Below are 20,918 nucleotides of genomic sequence, written 5' to 3'. Positions count from 1 at the left end.
AAAAAATATTGAAATAAATGAAAATGAAAGTACAATATACAAAAACTTATGGGACATAACAGAAGTAGTTCTAAAAGGAATATAGTAATAAGTGCCTTCAATTAAAAAAAAAACAAAAAACTAAACTAACCTAACTTTATACCTCAAGGAACTAGAAAATGAACAAACTAAGCCCAAAGTTAGAAGGAAGGAAATAATAAAGATCAGAGCAGAAATAAAAAAAGTAGAGACTAGAAGTTGGTTGTTTGAAAAGATAAAATTGACAAGCCTTTAAATAGACTAACAGTATAAAAGAGAAGACTCAAAATCAGCAGTGCAAGACATCACAGTGGATACCACAGAAATATAAAAATTTGTAAGAGACTACTATGAACAATTATATGCTGAGGGAAAAAATGGCGGCGGAGTGAACGGAAGCTACACAGACCGTCTCCCAGGCCCAGCAGCTAAGGCTGCTGCAGACCATAGGCTCCCAGCCCCCGTCTCGGCGCCTTCGCAAGCCTACCAGGATCGAGTCAGTGTCCCTCGTTATATGGTCCTCTCAAGTTGCTTTTCTGTTGCTTTTTCCCGTCAATTTGTCTGTGTTATAGTTGTAATTCCAGCCTATGGTCTGCAGCAGCCTTAGCTGGGAGCGGTGCCCTCAGGTTACACGCCCAAGCAGATCCACAGCGCAGAGCCGGGACAGGCTAAAACAGCCACAGCCACTCAACTTGGTCTCCAGCAGAGGGAGGGCAGACTGAACTGGAACTATGTGGGGACACTCGGGATTTGGAGGGCGCTCAGAGCTTTTGCTGAGTGGAAGCCACACAGGACGGTGGCCATATTGCTCCTTCCCAGGGCTCTGAGGAGAGGCAGCAGCCCCTCCCTTGGAGATCCAACGCCAGCCTGTGGGCCATTGAAGTGCTAACTGAGGCTCATTAACAACCAGCATCTGCCCCGCCCTCGTGAAATCCCCTTGTGCTGAGCACCTGAGGGAGTTTTTCAATCAACTGACAACCCAAAACTCATCAAGTAACCTCAACTGCTAGCCTCCAGGCAAAAAGCTAGAGGATAACAGTACCTTTCCTGGGCTAGCAACTTTAACCAGGAAAGTAAGACTTGACAGTGGTGTTTAACGTGGGTCCTCCCTCATCTAAACACAGGAGAGGGAGCCACAAACAGCAGAACACCAACACCCAAGGGAAAACTTGACACGATCCAAAGCCCACTGTGATAGCCAAAATGGTGAAACACAGAAACAGAAGCCAAATGAAAGAGCAAGAGACTTCCACCGAAGATGAGATCAATGTGGAGCAATTAGGCATGTTAACAGAGCTAGAATTCAGAGCCATGATCTTGAGGAAGCTGAACAGCATGAGTAAGGACATAGAGACACTGAAAATAAGCCAACTGGAAATTAAAAACCATCAAGAAGAGATAAAAAATGACATATCAGTAATGAAAACCACATTGGAAGGTTTAAAAAGCAGAGTAGAGGAAGCTGAGGACCGGATCAGTGAATTAGAAGACAGGGTAGAAAAAATCAACCAATCAGAAAAACAAAAGGAAAAAACTATTAAAAAACAGGAAGACAGCTTAAGAGAACTGTGGGACAACGGGAAACGTAATAATATTCGCATCATAGGAGTCCCCGAAGAAGAAGAAAATGAGCAAGGGATAGAGAATATATTCAAAAAAATTGTGACAGAAAACTTTCCTAATTTGGTGAAGGAAGAAGGCATTCAAGTTCAAGAAGCACAGAGAGTCCCAAGTAAGAAGAACCCAAACAGGCCCACACCAAGACACATAGTAATTAAAATGCCACAAATTAAAGACAAAGACAGAACCCTAAAAGCAGCAAGAGATAAGCAACAGGTTACCTACAAAGGAAACCCCATAAGGCTCTCAACTGACTTCTCACAAGAAACACTACAGGCCAGAAGGGCTGAATAGACACCTCTCCAAACAGGACATACAAATGGCCAAGAGACATATGAAGAAATGCTCAACATCACTAATCATCAGAGAGATGCAAATTAAAAGAACAATGAAGTATCACCTCACACCTGTCAGAATGGCCGCCATCTACAAATCATCAAACAACAAGTGTTGGCGAGGGTGTGGAGAAAAGGGGACTCTAATACACTGCTGGTGGGAATGCAGACTGGTGCAGCCACTATGGAAAACAATATGGTGTTACCTCAAAAAATTAAAAATTGAACTTCCATTTGACCCAGTGATCCCACTTCTAGGAATATACCCTAAGAAGCCTGAAACACCAATCAGGAAGAATATATGTACCCCCATGTTCATAGCAGCACTATTTGCAATAGCTAAGATCTGGAAACAGCCCAAGTGTCCATCAGTAGACGAATGGATAAAAAAGCTGTGGTACATATACACAATGGAGTACTATGCAGCAGTAAGAAAGAAAGATCTCTTATCCTTTGAGACGACATGGAGGGACCTGGAAAGTATTATCCTAAGTGAAAGAAGCCAAGCAGAAAAAGACAAATACCACATGATCTCACTTATATACGGAATATAATGAACATAACAGTCTGAGGAATACGGTAGACCCAGAAACATGGAAGTAGGGCACAGACTGACATCCCTCAAAAGAGGGTGTGTGGGCGGGGAGAGATAAACCACAGAACTTATATGCATGTATGCATGACCAATGGACATGGACAACTAAACCGGGGACGGGGCGGGGGTGGGGTGGGAGGGGGGTGCCAATGGGGTAAAAAAGGTGAAATATCTGTAACAAAACAATAAATAAAAATAAATAAATAAATAAATAAATAAATAAATAAATAAATAAAAGAACAATTATATGCTAACAAATTGGATTATCTAGAACAGTGGTTCTCAACCTTCCTAATGCCGCGACCCTTTAATTCAGTTCCTCATGTTGTGGTAACCCCCAACCATACAATTATTTTCATTGCTACTTCATAACTGTAATTTTGCTACTGTTATGTCTTAGGCAACCCCTGTGAAAGGATCGTTCGACCCCCAAAGAGGTCACGCCCACAGGTTGAGAACTGCTGATCTAGAAGAAATGGATAAATTCCTAGAAACCTTCCAAAACTAAATTATGAAGAAGTAGAAAATCTGAACAGGCCAATAATGTAAGGAGATTGAATCAGTAATAATAATAATAATAATAATAATAATAATAATAACCTTTTAACAATACTATGCAGCCGTAATAAAGAAGGATCTCTTACTCTTTGTGACAGCATGGAGGGACCTGGAGGGTATAATGGTAAGCAAAATATGCAAGTCAAAGAAAGACAAGTATCACATGATCTCACTTATATGTGGAATCTAATGAACAAAATAAACCAATGTACAAAAATAGATCTGGAGACATGGAAGCATGCAACAGACTGATGGATCTCAGTGGGAAGGTGGGAGGGAGAGCAGGCAGAGAATAACCAAAGAACTTATGTGCATATATACACAATCCAAGGACACAGACAATAGTGTGGTGAAGGCCTGGGGTGGGGCAGGAACCGGATGGAGGGGGAAAATGGAGGATATCTGTAATACTCTGAACAATAAAAATAAAAGAAATAAATAATTTAAAAATCTCCTAGCAAAGAAATGCCAGGACAAGACAGCTTCACTGATAAATTCTACCAAATGTTTAAAGAAGACTTAATGCCATGTACTCTCAAACTATTCCAGAAAATTGAAAAGGAGGGAACAGTTTCACATGCATTTAATGAGGCCAGTGCTACCTTCACACCAGAGCCAGACAAGGACACTATAAGAAAAAATTACTTCCGGTCAAGATGGCAGCATAGGTAAACGCGGTATCACGTCTTCCCACAACCACATTAAAGTTACAACTAAACTACAGGACAACCATCATTCAAAACCGCCTGAAATCAAGCTGAATGGAAGTCCTACAACTACAGAATTAAAGAAGCAGCCACATCGAGACTGGTGGGAGGGGCGGAGGCGGACTGGCTGGTCCCACACCCACGTGTGGCGGATAAAAATCAGGAGGATACCTCAGCTGCCAAAGTTCTCCCTGAGGACTGAGGGGGTCCCCATCCCACACCAGGTGCCTCGCTCAGGGTTGCAGTGCCAGGAAGAGAAGTCCCTATAACTTCTGGCTGGAAAAAAACAGCAGGAACTGAGGCTCAGGGAGGCTGAGGCAGCTGGAGCCCCAGGCAGCTCCTCTTAAAGGGCCTGCGCACGGACTTATTGGACTCATTCGTTCTCAGCTTGGAGGGGAGGCAGCTCAAGGGGCGCCAGAGACATACAAGGAAGAACTGAGCTGTTTGGCAATGGAGCGAGGGCTGGAGAGGGGGCTTTCTCCTGGACAGATGTGCTGTCAGAGACCTTTGTTCCTTTGGTGAGCCCTTCCCTGGGGCAGCAGACAGTCACCATATCTGGGGTCCAGCAACCTGGCTCACACTGGTTGCCCCATCCTGGTGATTCCCTGAGGCCCCACCCGACCCATCTTTCAGGCCCACCCAAGCTGTTGCCAGTTGCTTAACCATAGGATTGGCTGTCTTGGATCCTGCTTCAGGTTTTCCTAAATTCTTTCAAACAGGCGGCATCTGGTCTCAGCTAGCCCCATGCCTCTCGTTAAGTAATACATAGAAACTAACACAAGGAGGCAGCCAAAATGAGGAGACAAAGAAACAGGTCCTAAATGAAAGAAGAGAACAAAACCCCAGGAAAAGAACTAAGCAAAATGGAGATAAGCAACCTAACAGATGCTGAGTTCAAAATACTGCTTATAAGGATGCTCAATGAACTTAGTGAGAACCTCAGTGAACTTAGTGAGGGCCTCAAGAGCACAAAAAAGGACCAGTCAGAAATGAAGGAGGCACTAACTGAAATAAAGAATAATTTACACAGATTCAATAGTAGAGTAGGTAAGGCCAAGAAGCAAACCATCGATTTGGAATATAAGGAAGCAAGAAACACCCAAAAAGAACAGCAAAAAGAAAAAAGAATTCAAAGAAATGAGGATAGTGTAAGGAGCCTCTGGGACAACTTCAAGCGTGCCAACATTCGCATCTTGGGGGTGCCAGAAGGAGAAGAGAGACAACAAGAAATCGAAAACCTATTGGAAACAATAATGGCAGAAAACTCCCCTTACTTGGTGAAGGAAACGGACATACAAGTCCAGGAAGCACAGAGAGTCCCAAACAAGATGAACCCAAAGAGGTCCACACCAAGACGCATGTTCATCAAAATGCAAAAAGTTCAAGACAAAGAGAGAATCTTAAAAACAGCATGAGAAAAGCAGTTATTTACCTACAAGGGAGTTCCCATAAAACTGTCAGATGATTTCTCAAAAGAAACTTTGCAGGCCAGAAGGGAGTGGCAAGAAGTATTCAGAGTGATGAAAAGCAAGAACCTACAACCAAGATTACTCTATGCTGCAAAGCTGTCATTTAGAATCAATGGCCATATAAAGAGTTTCCCAGACAAGAAAAAGCTAAAGGAGTTCATCACCACCAAACCATTATTATATGAAATGTTGAAGTGTCTTTTTGAAGAAAAAGATAAAATATATGAACAAACAAAATGGCAATGAATACATATCTATCGACAATGGAATCTACAAACAAAATGAACAGGCATAACAGAAACATTCTCATAGATACAGAAAACATTTTGTTGGTTGCCAGATGGGATGGGGGTTGAGGGAATGGGTGACAAATATGAAGGGAATTAAGAAGTACAAATTGGTTGCTAGACTGACAAACCTCAAAGGGAAGGGGGTTGTGGGGTGGGAAGAAATAAACCAAAGAACTTATATGTATAACCAATGGACACACAACAGTGTGGGAAAAGGCAGGATGGGGGCAGGAGTGGAGTTGAGGACGAATATCTGTAATACATTCAACAATAAAGATTTAAAAAAAAAAATTATGGGCCAATATCTGTTGAACATAGGTGTAAAAATTATCAACAAAAAAACTAGCAAACTGAATTCAACAGCACAGTAAAAGGATTATACACCACGATGAAGTGTTTTTTGTTTTTTGTTTTTTAACCTGGGATGCAAGGATGTTTCAACATATGCAAAGCAATAAGTATGATATACCATGTTAACAAATGAACACTAAAAATCATGATATTCTCAATAGATGCAAAAAAGCATTTGACAAAAATTTAATGTACTTTCATGATAAAAACTAATTGTCATTTAAAAATATATACAACTTTATTTGTCAATTATACCTCAATAGAGCTGACACAAAAAGAAATTCATTTGTGTATATTGCATTACATTATAGGTACTGAGGAAACAAGAAAAGGAATTGGAGGATGGTTTCTGCCTAAATAGGTTTTAATATTTACAGTTTTAACCTTTCACATTTTTATTATATTTTATTTGAATTACATGTGCATTTGAGTATAATAGTATAAATAAATGTAGTGTTTAAATTTAGACACTGCCTATGTCTTTTACTTTTCATAATTTCAACATTTTAATATGGGTTGGCTTGATGGTAGAAAAGCTTTTTAAAAATTTTGGGGGGAGTTTCTTGAACTCTATGCGTGTTGTCCAGAAATAGATCAGGGAGAAAGAGGTACTGCAGAGAAGAGCCGAACAGGAAAACCTTGAGTCCACAGATGCAGCTTTTGCAGGAAAATTTGAATTGCTCCTTTCTTTTTCTTTATTATTTTTTTAACTCTAAGTTGGATGGTGACAAAGAGTGAGTTGGGTGTCAAAATCTAAAATGCCAGTTTCCAAGCAGAATTTAAAAACATATGGTCATAAGAAAGTGTTAACAGTGATTATTCCTTGGGAGCAGGCTTAAAGGAACTTAAAGACGGGATAAGAGAAGGATGTTATTTTTCATTTGTATTAGTAAAGAAGTTTTTTTTTTTTCATCCTCACCCGAGGACGTTTTTCCATTTTTTGTTCAGCTATAGTGGGAGGGAGAGAGAGGAAGAGAGAGAAACATCGACGTGAAAGGGACTTATTGAGTGGCTGCCACCCACACGACCAACCAGGGCTGGGGACAAACTGCAACCGAGGTACATGCCCTTAGCGGGAACCATGCCCTTAGTGGGTTTCTCTGGACTGCAACCAACGCTCTAGCCACTGAGCCAAACCAGCCAGGGCAGTAGAGAAGTTTTTTAAATAAAATGCTGTAAATGTACGTTTGGTCTTATTCTTCATCAACACTTCCTTAGAAACTAGCACATTGAAATTTTATGTTTATGTAATATTTATTTACCCTATCTTTAACTTCTGTTATATTTTCAGAACTGAAGGCGGAAGCTAGTCTAATGGACCAGATGAGTAGTTGTGATAGTTCATCAGATTCTAAAAGTTCATCTTCAAGCAGTGCGGATAGTTCTAGTGACTCAGAAGATGAAGACGACAGATCCTCTCCTTCTGATGCAGGACATCCTACCATGTCTGCCATGCCACAATGCAGGATTCCTGATACAGATGCCGGTCATAATAGATATCATAACAACAGTGGCCTTCTGATGAATACTTTAAGTAAGTATACATAAGCATGAGTAATTAGAAAAGTAAGAATTCACAGTGAAGCCATACTGATTATGATGTAAAATGTGTACAAGGAGAAAGACCTATTTATTTATTTATTTATTTATTTATTTATTTATTTATTTCCTCACCCCGAGGACATTTTTCGATATTTTGTTCAGATAGAGTGGGAGGTAGAGAGAGAGAGAGAAACATCGACGTGAAAGCGACACATCGAGTGGTTGCCACCCACACGACCGACCAGGGCCGGGGACAAACTGCAACCGAGGTACGTGCCCTTAGCGGGAACCGAACCCGGGTCTCTCCGGACCGCAGGCCGACGCTCTAACCAGCCAGGGCCCTATTTTATTTTTTTGATGCTACTAATCATTACCTTATTATTGAATTACTCATTTTCTTTTGACTTGTGACACAATGTCTAATTGGTTTTTCTCCTATCTTTCTAGATAGATTTCTCTCTGTCCTTTGCTGGTTTATAATCTTCTACTCAGTCATTAGAGCTGAAGTTCTTCAATAATTAATCTTAGGTCCTTTTTTCTTTTTCTTCTGTACTCTTTCCCTGGATAATCTTCATATTTCTGGCAGTCAATAGATAACTTGTACATTTGCATCTCTGACCCAGACCTCTGAGCTCTGGATGCATAAGTCCAACATCGTCTTTTAGTAAAAGGCATTTCCAATTCACTTTGTCCAAAACCAACTTATAATATTTGCCTAAGCATGTTTCCTCTTTGTAAAAGGAATCCTCTATTTATGCATACCAAAAGCCTGACTGTATTCAAGGGCTGACTTCCTCTCTTTCTTTACAGTATAATCAAGTCCTGTTTATTTTACCTCCTTAATATTTCTCAAATTCATCTTCTTCTCTACATCTCTACCACTATCCCGCTAGTTAAATATACCATTATTTCCTTCTTTATGCAATGACTTCCTATTTGGTTCACCCCATATCTACTGAAACCCACTTTTTTTCTATTATGTACATCGAAGCCATATTGATCCTTTCATAATTCAACTATAATTTGTCACCTCTTTTACTTTAAACTTTTTAATAGCTTGTAATACTTGTAGGATAGCAACAAAACACCTTAACAGAATAGTCTTGCTCTTTCTGTTATAGCAACATTTGCCTTCTTTTGCCACTATACTCAAATCCATTCACTCACCTCAGGATCCATAGAAATGCTGTGCATTCATCTAGAAACACTTTCTGTTTTTTATGTAGTTAAATTTTTCTCCTCTAGATTACAATTCAAATTTTACTTTATCAAGAAAGCTTTCCTTGACCTTTCTGACAAGGTCAGATCTCTCTTTTTATAGACCTCCAGAATAGTACCTTCTTTGTATTTATTTGTGTGATTTGCCCTCTTCCAAAGTCTAAGCTCCAGGAGGACAGCAATCTTCTTTATTTTTGTTTATCATTGAATGCTAGCACCTAGCACAGTACCTGATACATAGTAGATGCTCAGTAAATACTTCTTTTTTAAATTAATCCTCACCTGAGGATATTTTTCCATTGATTTTTAGATAGAGTGGAAGGGAGGGAGGGAGAGAGAGAGAGAGAGAGAGAAACATCTATGTGAGAGAGACACATCAATTGGCTGCCTCCTGCACAACCCTGACTGGGGCCAGGCATTAAACCTTCAACCCAGGTATGTGCCCTGGACCAGAAATTGAACCTGAAACCTTTCAGTCTGTGGGCCAGTGTTCGTAACCCTTGAGCCAAACCAGCCAGGGCAATAAATACTTCTTTTTTTAGTTTAGTTTTGTTTTTTATCTTCACCCAAGGATATTTTTTTATTTATCTTCAGATAAAGTGGGAGGGAGAGAGAGAGAAACATCGATGTAAGAGTGACACATCAACTGGTTGCCTCCTGCATGACCCGGACCAGAGCTGGGACAAATTGCAACCGAGATATGTGCCCTTGATCAGAATTGAACCTGCGACTTATTGGTCCACAAGCCAATGCTCTAATGACTGAGCAACCGGCCAGGGTATAATAAATACTTTTAATAAAGGCATGCAGGTTCATACTCTCTAGGGGGGAATGGGAATTTCTGTAAGTTTTAAACTGTCCTCACTGTGTAAATAATAATGATAAAGTAAGCATCTAGGAAAGATGGCTAGTTCTAGCCTAATAACAGAATTAAATAAGAAAAGAGCCAAGACTGGGTAGCAGAGAGAATAAGACTATGAGTTAAATAGGGACCAGGAAAGGTCTTTTGAACTTCCAGTTGTTTATATCTTTGAAGCTATTACTCCTACCTTGAGAGGTAAAATGGAGCATCTAATTTCTTGAATGGCCAAATAATGACAAAGGGTTTAATTCACTAGGAAGATAAACAATTACAAATTGGTATGCCCAAAATAATATATCTTTACCACATATGTTCATATATATTAAAATATGTAGTTGTATATGTGTGTATGTATAAAACAAAATTTTTTTTTTTTTTATCCTCACCCGAGGACATTTTTCAATATTTTGTTCAGATAGAGTGAGAGGGAGAGAGAGAGAGAGAAACATCGACGTGAAAGCGACACATCAAGTGGTTGCCACCCACACGACCCAACCAGGGCTGGGGACAAACTGCAACCAAGGTACGTGCCCTTAGCGGGAACCGAACCCGGGTCTCTCCAGACCGCAGGCTGACGCTCTAACCGCTGAGCCAAACCGGCCAGGGCTAAAACAAAAATTTTCATAAGTAGGAGAAATCGACAAGTCTTTATAATATTATAAGATTAATGCATCTATAATCAAGCAGACAAAATTTAGTAAGGGTGTGTAAAATCTTCCAACAACGTAATTAACACATCTATTCAAATAGTAAATATAGAATCCTACAATCCAAAAACGCAACGTGGGCATTTGTTTAAGGTATATATAAAACATTTATAGAAATTAATTCCTACTAGAATATTAAAATAACACATTTCAAAGGATTCATATTTTATTGATTATTTTATATGACTGTAATACAATGAAAAGATAATTAACAAAAATTATTTTCCTTATTGATTTTAGTGAGAGGAAGGAGGGGGAGAGTGAGAGAGAGAAACATCGATGAGAGAGAACATCAATTGTCCGCCTCCTGCATGCCCTCCACTGAGGATCAGGCCCACAATGTGGGCATGTACCCTGACCGGGAATCAAATGGCGACCTCTTGGTGCATGGGTCAATGCTCAACCACTGAGCCACACCGGCCGGGCAGAATAATAACATTTAAAGGAAGCAGCAGAAGAAAGTAACATAGATTAGATTTTATTTATTTTCTTTTGAAAATTTTTTATTAATTAATTTATTTTTGTTACAAATGTTTCTCCTTTTCCCTTTATTGACACCCTCCTCCCTATCCTGCCCTCCACCAAGCACTGTTGTCTATGTCCATTGGTTACACATACATGCATGTAAGTTCTTTGGTTTATCTCCTCACCCCACCCCCCCACTCCTTTCCTCTGAGGTTTGTCAGTATGAACTATACTCTTTTCTGTCTTTCTGGGTCTGTTTTGTTTATCAGCTTTTTTTGTTCATTATAGTCCACAAATAAGTGAGATCATGTGGTATTTGTCTTTCTCTGATTCGCTTACTTTGCTTAGCATAGTACTCTCCAAGTCCCTCCAAATTGTCTCAAAGGATACGAGATCTTTCTTTCTTACAGTTGCATAAGGTTCCATTGTGTATATGTACCACAGCTTTTTTATCCACTCATCTATTGATGGATACTTGGGCTGTTTCCAGATCTTAGCAATTTTAAATAGTGCTGCTATTAACATAGGGGTACATATATTCTTTCTGATGGCTGTTTCAGGCTTCTTAGGACATATTCCTAGAAGTGGGATCACTGGGTCAAATGGCAATTCAATTTTTAAGTTTTTGAGGAAACACCATATTGTTTTCCATAGTGGCTACAACAGTCTGCATTCCCACCAGCAGTGTACTAGAGTCCCCTTTTCTCCACACCCTTGCCAGCACTTGTTGTTTGATTTTAAATTAATGTAATGGAAAACAAAGAAACATTAGAGACTAAACAAAATCTGAAGTAATTTCTTTGAAAACTAATGAAAAAGACCAACCTCTAACTAGGGCTTAAGGAGAAAGAGAAAAGGCACAGATAAATGATATTAGTAATGAAAAAGTGGTTGGAGTTATATATGTAATAGGGTTTTATTTTTTAAGTTGTGAGAATTATATAAAAATTTTATTCCAGTAAATTTGGCATAGAAGTGGGTGATTTTCTAAAAAATCATAATTTACTAAATCTGATTCAGAGAAATGGAAAGCCTGAAGAAACTAATTAATGTCTCTTTCTCTTCCACCCTATTTCTATATCCCGAGTTTACTGGAAAACTGAAGATGGTTTTACAGATGATTTTTTTTTTTTTATCCTCACCCGAGGACATTTTTTTATTTTTTGTTCAGATAGAGTGGGAGGGAGAGAGAGGAAGAGAGAGAGAGAGAGAGAGAGAGAGAGACATCGATGTGAAAGGGACACATCCAGTAGTTGCCATTCACATGACCCAACCAGGGCCGGGGACAAACTGCAACAGAGGTACATGCCCTTAGCGGGAATCGAACCCCGGTCTTTCTGGACCACAGGCTGACGCTCTAACCACTGAGCCAAACTGGCCAGGGCCACAGTTGAATTTTAACAAATTCAAGGAATAAATCATTATTTTACAAGTATAGAAAAGTAGAGAAAGTGACCCAATTCTATATAATTCTAGAATAATCTCAATATCAGAACTGTACAGTAAAAGAAAAAAAGCAGTGTTGATCAATTTTACTTAAGAACATGTGTGCAAAATTATTAAATAAGATATTAGCAAATTGAATAACCAGTGTACTTAAAACAAGCACGCTAGCCCTGGCCAGTTTGCTCAGCGGTTAGAGTGTCGGCCTGCAGTCCAGAGAGACCCGGGTTCGGTTCCCGCTAAGGGTGTGTACTTTGGTTGCAGTTTGTCCCTGGCCATGGTTGGTCGTGTGGGTGGCAGCCACTCGATGTGTCCCTTTCACGTCTATGTTTCTCTCTCTCTCTCCCTCCCACTCTATCTGAACAAAAAATGGAAAAATATCCTCGGGTGAGGATAAAAACAAAAACAAAAAAACAAGCAAGCTAAATCATGACCAAACGAGGATTGTCACAGAAATGTAAGAAGTATTCAGTATTTGAAAACAGTATCAATATAGTTCATCGCATTAACAGGTTATAGGAGTAAAGCCATATGATCATTGCAGCAAATTTGAGTTTGATAAAATTTAATATCTATTAACTTTTAATCTTTTACCGAAGGTTGAATATAAGGGAATTTCCTTAACTTCATAAAAGTTAACTATGAAAAGCAAAACTATTGCCAAAATTATGGTAACAAAGACTTTAGAAATATTCTCACTCAAGTCAGGAAAAAGACAAGGAGAACTAATATCATGATTCCTATTCAACATTGTACTGAAGATTCTAGCAAATACAATTTTAAAAAGTAAAAGAAATGAGATATAAGAAATAAAATGCACCCTGGCCGGTTTTGCTCAGCGGTTAGAGCATTGGCCCATGGTCCAGAGAGACCCGGGTTCAGTTCCCACTAAGGGCACGTACCTCAGTTGCAGTTTGTCCCCAGCCCTGGTTGGGGTTGCGCAGGAGGCAGCCACTCAATGTGTCTCTTTCACGTCGATGTTTCTCTCTCTCTCTCTCTCTCTCTCTCTCTCTCTCTCTCTCTCTCTCTCTCTATATATATATATATATATATATATATATCTCTTCCTCCCTCCCACTCTATCTGAACAAAAATGGAAAAATGTCCTCGGGTAAGGATAAAAAAAAGAGAGAAATAAAATGCTCCTTTATTTATAGACAGTGTAATTTGCTACATAGAAAATTCAAGAGAAACAGTAAAACTATAGAAATAATAAAAGAATTGGATTGTGGATACAAAAATTACATGCAAAAGTCAGTAGTAATTTGTTATACCACTTGAGATTTCTTTTTTTTTTTTTTTAAAGTAGTGATTTATTTTCTCAATATGTTTTATCCAAACTGGAGGTTTCCTAATAAGAGGAAATAAACCCTCTCTTACTGTTACCATAATCATCCCATTTTTCAGCCTTATCAAATTCAGTACCCTCTTTTATAACATGTTTTTATGTTCCCCTTACTGTCTTAAAATGAATTTTATAGCTTAGGTACATATGTCTTTGAAAATAATTAATTTATATGTAATATTAAGTCAAAATGAAAATAATTTATAGTAAATTAATCTATACCTACTCTGTAAAAATATTTAGGCATGAATGGCTATACTGGAAGATATAACAAAGTAACCATATATTGGTACTTACTTTTAATGAATAAATTTGGAATTAAGAGGAGTAAGACAACATTAAACTCGTATTGTCAATAATTTTTCTTTTTATTTAACATGTTGAAATAAAGACTGGAAAACTATATACATAATATTTAGACTTGCATATACAGACAGCTATTTAGATGCTGTATTGCTCACCCAATGACAATGAGCAGCATTGAGATCACTAATGTGTCTTCCCAAACGATTAAAAAAAAAAATCTTGTATAGTTCTAAGAAAAATAGTGTTTTTTTAGTTTACATAACAGACAAGTCCTTATACAGTTAAGTGAATTTTAAACTAAAAGAATACTTTTGGTTTATTGAAATGCAATTAGGTTATGACCTTAAAATTATAAACAGTTCTTCTAAGTACATGAATATCCCATTGGACTTTCAAGTTTACAGAATTTGTAAGAGATCTTTATTGTACAAGACTGGCCCCTGCATTGCAAGACGTTTAACATCCCTAAATACTCTCCCACCAAATGCCACAAGCAATCTGGAAATCATCTGGATAAGCAACCCCTCATGTAAATGTCTGTAACATCTTCCAGGGTGCAGTATTGATCTCATTGAAAACCACTGGTTTAGGTGTCTAAATGCATTTACTATGGGTAAACTCTTTTTTTTTCCAAGTCATAATTGCCATTTTTATTGAAAACATATTGCCTGTACAAGGCATCTCATATTCCAAAGCTAATCTCATATCTTCAAAACTGTCTGAACATTTCACAACATAGTAATACTAGGTATATAACCTCTCCAGCATGAAGTCTAGTAATAAAAGTAGAATACAGGATGTTTGGGTTAGTATCACTTGAGAAACTCATATTACAGGCATCATATCAAGTTTAACATTCTTATGCCATTCAATAGTTGTATAATAAGTGGAAATTTAAGTATTGAAAATGATACAATAGTCATGGGAACCAAATGCACAAAAGAAGCTTTAGCAGATTTTGTTATTAAATGATATAATCAGTTCTGGAATTCAGGTAATGGACTGAGATGTCTTTCAACAATTTGTATAGTGCCTAAAAACTACTCTTAAACTGTGTATTAACTTCAAAATATAGTAGTTTTTGTGGATTATGGGGAGTTAAAAATATAAGAATATTTTTAACTATTTTAATTTACTACTCAAATGATTTTATCCAATCCCATAGTTTCAAATAAACTACTACAATTAATGACTCCCAAATCTTTATTTCCAGCTCTAGCCTCTACCTTGAGCTCCAAACTTGTATATGAAATTGCCTATACCAGATATACTTAAACATTTAATAGGTATCTCAAATGTACCATGTCAAAAATTGAACTTGTGATTTTTCTTATATAGTCTTGTTCCTCTAGTGCAGTGGTTCTCAACCTTCCTAAAGCCACAACCCTTTAATACAGTTCCTCATGGTGTATGTGGGCGTATCTGCATGTGGGTGGGTCTGCCTGGAGACGGATAGAGGAGCGATGTCTCGGTTCCTAAGATCAGAAATATGTGCTTTCCAATGGTCTTAGGTGACCCCTGTGAAAGGGTCATTCGACCCCCAAAAGTGGTCACAACCCACAGGTTGAGAACAGCTGCTCTAGTGTTTTTCATCTTGTTACTAGACAGGGTCTGGTCCAGAGCAGGTCTGCCTCAGGCCAGCCTGTAGTGTGGGTTCTTGACTTGGTATAGGAAAGATTTTGAGAGTATGTTTATTAATTCTGGGGCAGTGAAACAAAGGAAAAAACTAGGGTAGAAGAAACAACAGGGGAGAGCCTAGGCAATGCTTTGTTATAGGAAAGAAGTGAGCCAGGCGGAGCTGCTTTAGCTCACTGGGAAATCAGAGAAAAGAGAGCCTTGGAGACAGGATCTGGGGTGGGGGTGGGGGTGAGAGTTGGGCCCAGGTTGAACTGCTGCTGCCTGCTGCTTCCCTGGTTGCAAGTCTCATGGGGACCCTTAGGAATAAAAAGTTCATGCCTGGGAAGGAGCATGGGAGTGCTTTAGAGTGAACCCGCATTGAGTCTTTGTCCTAAGGGCTTTTTATCCTTTTTTTTTTTCTTCTGCAGGCAAGAGTCTTAGGGGAGAGAGGGTTTCAGTAGAATATTCATCAGCTTTTCAGGTGCATGTTTAATATACTGATGCATCAAAATGAGTGTATTTGGGAGTTTTGGATTATTCTTTGGTCTGTGTTACTGTTTTACCTTTATCTTAAGTCTATCTGGCTTTAATGGGGTTTTTGTTATTTGTTCCTCAACTTCATCTGTCCTCGGGTTTAGCTGGCACAAATGGCATTAATTGGGTCTTTGTTTTCTATTTTCCCAGATCAGGGTGATTTAAGCTATGTATATTTGGTTAGGGAGGAGGGTATAAACCATTTGCTCTCAAGTGTCCTTGGTTAGGGAAGATAAGGTCTTGCAATTCACAAGTTGGCTGTAAGTTGCCCAAACTGTTTGGCCTTGTTTAATTTTTTTTATCTCAATTCCCCATTCCACTTGCCCAGGGATTTTCCTAACTTCTTACTATCCTGCCACAGGTTTAGTAACTGATACAGTCATTTATTCAGTTGTTCAGACTAGAAACTTTGAGGGTCATTTTTTTCACTTTATCTCATGCCCTTATAAATTCAGTGCTTGTGATAGCCCTATAAACTCTACTACCTTCAAAGTATATTATAAATCTGCCCGCTTAGCACCACCTCCACCTAAACCACCTGAGTCAAAGCCAGTATTATTTCTTACGTGAGAAATTTCAATAGACTTTTAACTGCCCTCCCTGATTCCATGTTTCTTCCACACCATTATAGTTTATTCAGTGATACACAGTAGTGTCCTGTTCAGTTGCCTGCTTAACATTTTCCGATGAATTCCCATTTCAAACAAAATTCAAAATTTTTATCATAACCTAAAAACCATGGTCTTCTGATTATCTTTCTGACCTCATTTCTTATCATTCTCCTCATTCATTTCACTTCAGCCACAGTGACCTTCTCATAGAGAATACATCAAGCATTCTTCTACTTTGAGGCATTTGTATGTGCTATTCCCTGAGCCTGGACAGTTACCCCTCTGCATATTTTCGTGACTTTATTTTTATATTTAGATCTCCAGATGTGTCTCTCTCACATCAATGTTTCTCTCTTTCACTCTCTGTCTCCCTTCCTTTCTCCCTCCCACTCTATCTAAAAAAAAAAAAAAAAAAAAAATTAATAGAAAAATATCTTCGGGTGAGGATTTTTTTAAAAATTTGATTACTTACATTTGTATCTCCATTCAAATGTCACCCCTCAAGGAGGGACTTCTCACCACTACCCTACCTAAAGTTGCACTTCTCACCATTCTTATCATACCCATGTTTAGTTTTTCATAGTATTTATACCTATTTGACATTATTTTATATATTTGTTTATTTGCACCTGTTTTCCACACTGAAATGTAAGTTTCATGACCATAATCACATGGATGAATTACAAAAGGAATCAATGATGAGTTACTCTTAACAAACACTATGTAATGATTTTGACATTTTAAGTAAAATAATTATATAATTTTTTTCACTCTGTAAAACTATACAGTCTGACCTTCTAAATCATATTTTCTCTCATTGCCTGATATAATTAAATAAGTGGTATAAAAAGAAGGGTGGTGTTGGTATGTGAAAGTAGACTAAAATAGAAGCCAGGTGATACTAAAACTATGCTGAAGATCAATGTTGTGTTTATTCGTTACAGTTAGTAGTATTTAAATTACTAACGATATGACTATATTATAGGATCAGCAATCTAGATTATTAAAGACAGCCCTGGCTAGTGTGGCTCAGTTGGTTGTGCCTCGTCCAATGTACCAAAGGGTTGCAAGTTCCATTCCCAGTCAGGGCACATGCCCGGATTTGGGGTTCAATCCCTGATGGGGGGTATGCAGGAGACCGTGGATTGTTGTTGTGTTCTTGCATTGATGGTTCTTTCACCCTTTCCCTTCTCTCTCTAAAAATCAATTAAAAAATATTTTTTAAAGACAAAATGTTAGCTAAACAGGATTACTTTGGATTACTTTTTGTATAATATTTGTTATCAAAAACTAAATATTGCCGGTCAAGATGGCGACGTAGGTAAATGTGGTATCGTGTCCTCCCACAATCACATCAAAGTTACAACTAAACTACAGGACAACCATCATTCAAAACCACCTGAAATCAAGCTGAATGGAAGTCCTACAACTACAGAATTAAAGAAGCAGCCACATCGAGACTGGTGGGAGGGGCGGAGGCGGACTGGCTGGTCCCACACCCACGTGTGGCGGATAAAAATCAGGAGGATACCTCAGCTGCCAAAGTCCTCCCTGAGGACTGAGGGGGTCCCCATCCCACACCAGGTGCCTCGCTCAGGGCTGCAGTGCCAGGAAGAGAAGTCTCCATAACTTCTGGCTGGAAAAAAACAGCAGGAACTGAGGTTCAGGGAGGCTGAGGCAGCTGGAGCCCCAGGCAGCTCCTCTTAAAGGGCCTGCGCACGGACTTATTGGACTCATTCGTTCTCAGCTTGGAGGGGAGGCAGCTCAAGGGGCGCCAGAGACATACAAGGAAGAACTGAGCTGTTTGGCAATGGAGCAAGGGCTGGAGAGGGGGCTTTCTCCTGGACAAACGTGCTATCAGAGGCCTTTGTTCCTTTCGTGAGCCCTTCCCTGGGGCGGCAGACAGCCACCATATCTGGGACTCCAGCAACCTGGCTCACACTGGTTGCCCCATCCTGGTGATTCCCTGAGGCCCCACCCCACCCAACTTTTAGGCCCACCCAAGCTGTTGCCAGTTGCTTAACCATAGGATTGGCTGTCTTGGATCCTGCTTCAGGTTTTCCTAAATTCTTTCAAACAAGCGGCATCTGGTCTCAGCTAGCCCCATGCCTCTCATTAAGTAATACATAGAAACAAACACAAGGAGGCAGCCAAAATGAGGAGACAAAGAAACAGGTCCTAAATGAAAGAAGAGAACAAAACCCCAGGAAAAGAACTAAGCAAAATGGAGATAAGCAACCTAACAGATGCTGAGTTCAAAATACTGCTTATAAGGATGCTCAATGAACTTAGTGAGAACCTCAGTGAACTTAGTGAGGGCCTCAAGAGCACAAAAAAGGACCAGTCAGAAATGAAGGAGGCAGTAACTGAAATAAAGAATAATTTACACAGATTCAATAGTAGAGTAGGTAAGGCCAAGAAGCAAACCATTGATTTGGAATATAAGGAAGCAAGAAACACCCAAAAAGAACAGCAAAAAGAAAAAAGAATCCAAAGAAATGAGGATAGTGTAAGGAGCCTCTGGGACAACTTCAAGCGTGCCAACATTCGCATCTTGGGGGTGCCAGAAGGAGAAGAGAGACAACAAGAAATCGAAAACCTATTGGAAACAATAATGGCAGAAAAACTCCCCTTACTTGGTGAAGGAAACGGACATACAAGTCCAGGAAGCACAGAGAGTCCCAAACAAGATGAACCCAAAGAGATCCATACCAAGACGCATCATCATCAAAATGCAAAAAGTTCAAGACAAAGAAAGAATCTTAAAAACAGCATGAGAAAAGCAGTTATTTACCTACAAGGGAGTTCCCATAAGGCTGTCAGCTGATTTCTCAAAAGAAACTTTGCAGGCCAGAAGGGAGTGGCAAGAAGTATTCAGAGTGATGAAAAGCAAGAACCTACAACCAAGATTACTCTATGCTGCAAAGCTGTCATTTAGAATCAATGGCCATATAAAGAGTTTCCCAGACAAGAAAAAGCTAAAGGAGTTCATCACCACCAAACCATTATTATATGAAATGTTGAAGTGTCTTTTTGAAGAAAAAGATAAAATATATGAACAAACAAAATGGCAATGAATACATATCTATCGACAATGGAATCTACAAACAAAATGAACAGGCATAACTGAAACATTCTCATAGATACAGAAAACATTTTGTTGGTTGCCAGATGGGAAGGGGGTTGGGGGAATGGGTGAAAAAGGTGAAGGGATTAAGAAGTACAAATTGGTTGCTCTACTGACAAACCTCAAAGGGAAGGGGGTTGTGGGGTGGGAAGAAATAAACCAAAGAACTTATATGTATAACCAACGGACACAGACTACAGTGTGGGAAAAGGCAGGAGGGGGCTGGGAGTGGGGAGGAGGGGGGTCAATGGGGGAAAAATGAGGGAATGAATCTGTAATACATTCAACAATAAAGATTTTTTAAAAAACCTAAATATTAAAATATTAACTATTTAATTCAATTTTGCTATTTTTTATTTTAGGAAATGATTTGCAGCTGAGTGAATCAGGAAGTGACACTGATGACTGAAGAAACATTCAGCTATAAATATGAAATATACAAGACGTGTGATGACTTGTTTTATATTAAGAATAAAAATTCCTAATACTGAGGAAAATATGCTGTAACTTTAAATGATAAAAGAAACTAAATTTGATTCAGAATTTTCAGTTGATGTTACATTTTTTAACCTTTTATGAGAACCAGCATTTTTATGTGTTTTATTTTAATTTAAAAAAATTTTTTGAAGTTTTAAAGATGAGAATAAGACCCAGAGCTTAGTAACTTGCCCACATATTGTTAGTTAACAAGTGGCAGATAGTTTTTCTAGTGTTCAAGTTCAGTTCTGCGTTTTACCACATTGCTGTCTCCAATTGTGAAATGTCAAAACTATGGATTTATAGTAAATTCTGTGATTTTAAATATATCTCTGTGCCTTTTCAATCTCATATTTCTTAATTTTTTGTTGAAAATATATTAATTCTAGACAAAATTAAGTTATAATTTAACTTATGTGTCCTGGCTGGGAATTGAACCAGCAACCTCTTGGTGATTGGAAAGAAACTCAATCTACTGAGCCACACCAACCGGGCCTGAAAAAACATTTTTATTCAACTTCACCTCTTACCATAGAGATTTCTGTGGTTTTTTCAATCCGTAAATTTTTGTTTGAACCACTTCTACTTTTTCTCTTACTTTCTCTGACCTTCCTTCAGCTAATCTGTATGTTTACTTTTTTCTATTTTATTCATCAATACTTATATGAGAATCACAACTACATCATTTATTACTTAACTAAAACAAGCTCAAATATTAAAA

At 38.6% G+C, this 20,918-nt stretch overlaps 1 protein-coding gene across 2 annotated transcripts in view; it reads left to right on the top strand.

Annotated features, from left to right (window-relative positions):
• The window catches only part of EAF2 (ELL associated factor 2), a 59,195-nt gene extending 38,926 nt beyond the window's left edge, over positions 1-20,269 (top strand). Inside the window, exons 5-6 of one of the 2 annotated variants that reach the window (XM_036243317.1) lie at positions 7,235-7,477; positions 20,083-20,269. In XM_036243317.1, the coding sequence (XP_036099210.1) occupies positions 7,235-7,477; positions 20,083-20,129 (290 nt within the window). In that variant the 3' untranslated portion in view covers positions 20,130-20,269. The remainder of the gene's footprint in view (positions 1-7,234; positions 7,478-20,082) is intronic. The other variant, XM_036243318.1, reaches the window with a different exon arrangement.
• The last annotated feature ends 649 nt before the right edge of the window (positions 20,270-20,918 follow it).

The sequence above is a fragment of the Molossus molossus genome, unplaced genomic scaffold (genome assembly GCF_014108415.1).
Source record: "Molossus molossus isolate mMolMol1 unplaced genomic scaffold, mMolMol1.p scaffold_m16_p_5, whole genome shotgun sequence".
NCBI lineage: Eukaryota > Metazoa > Chordata > Mammalia > Chiroptera > Molossidae > Molossus > Molossus molossus.
This window is presented reverse-complemented; position numbering and strand designations above follow the sequence as displayed.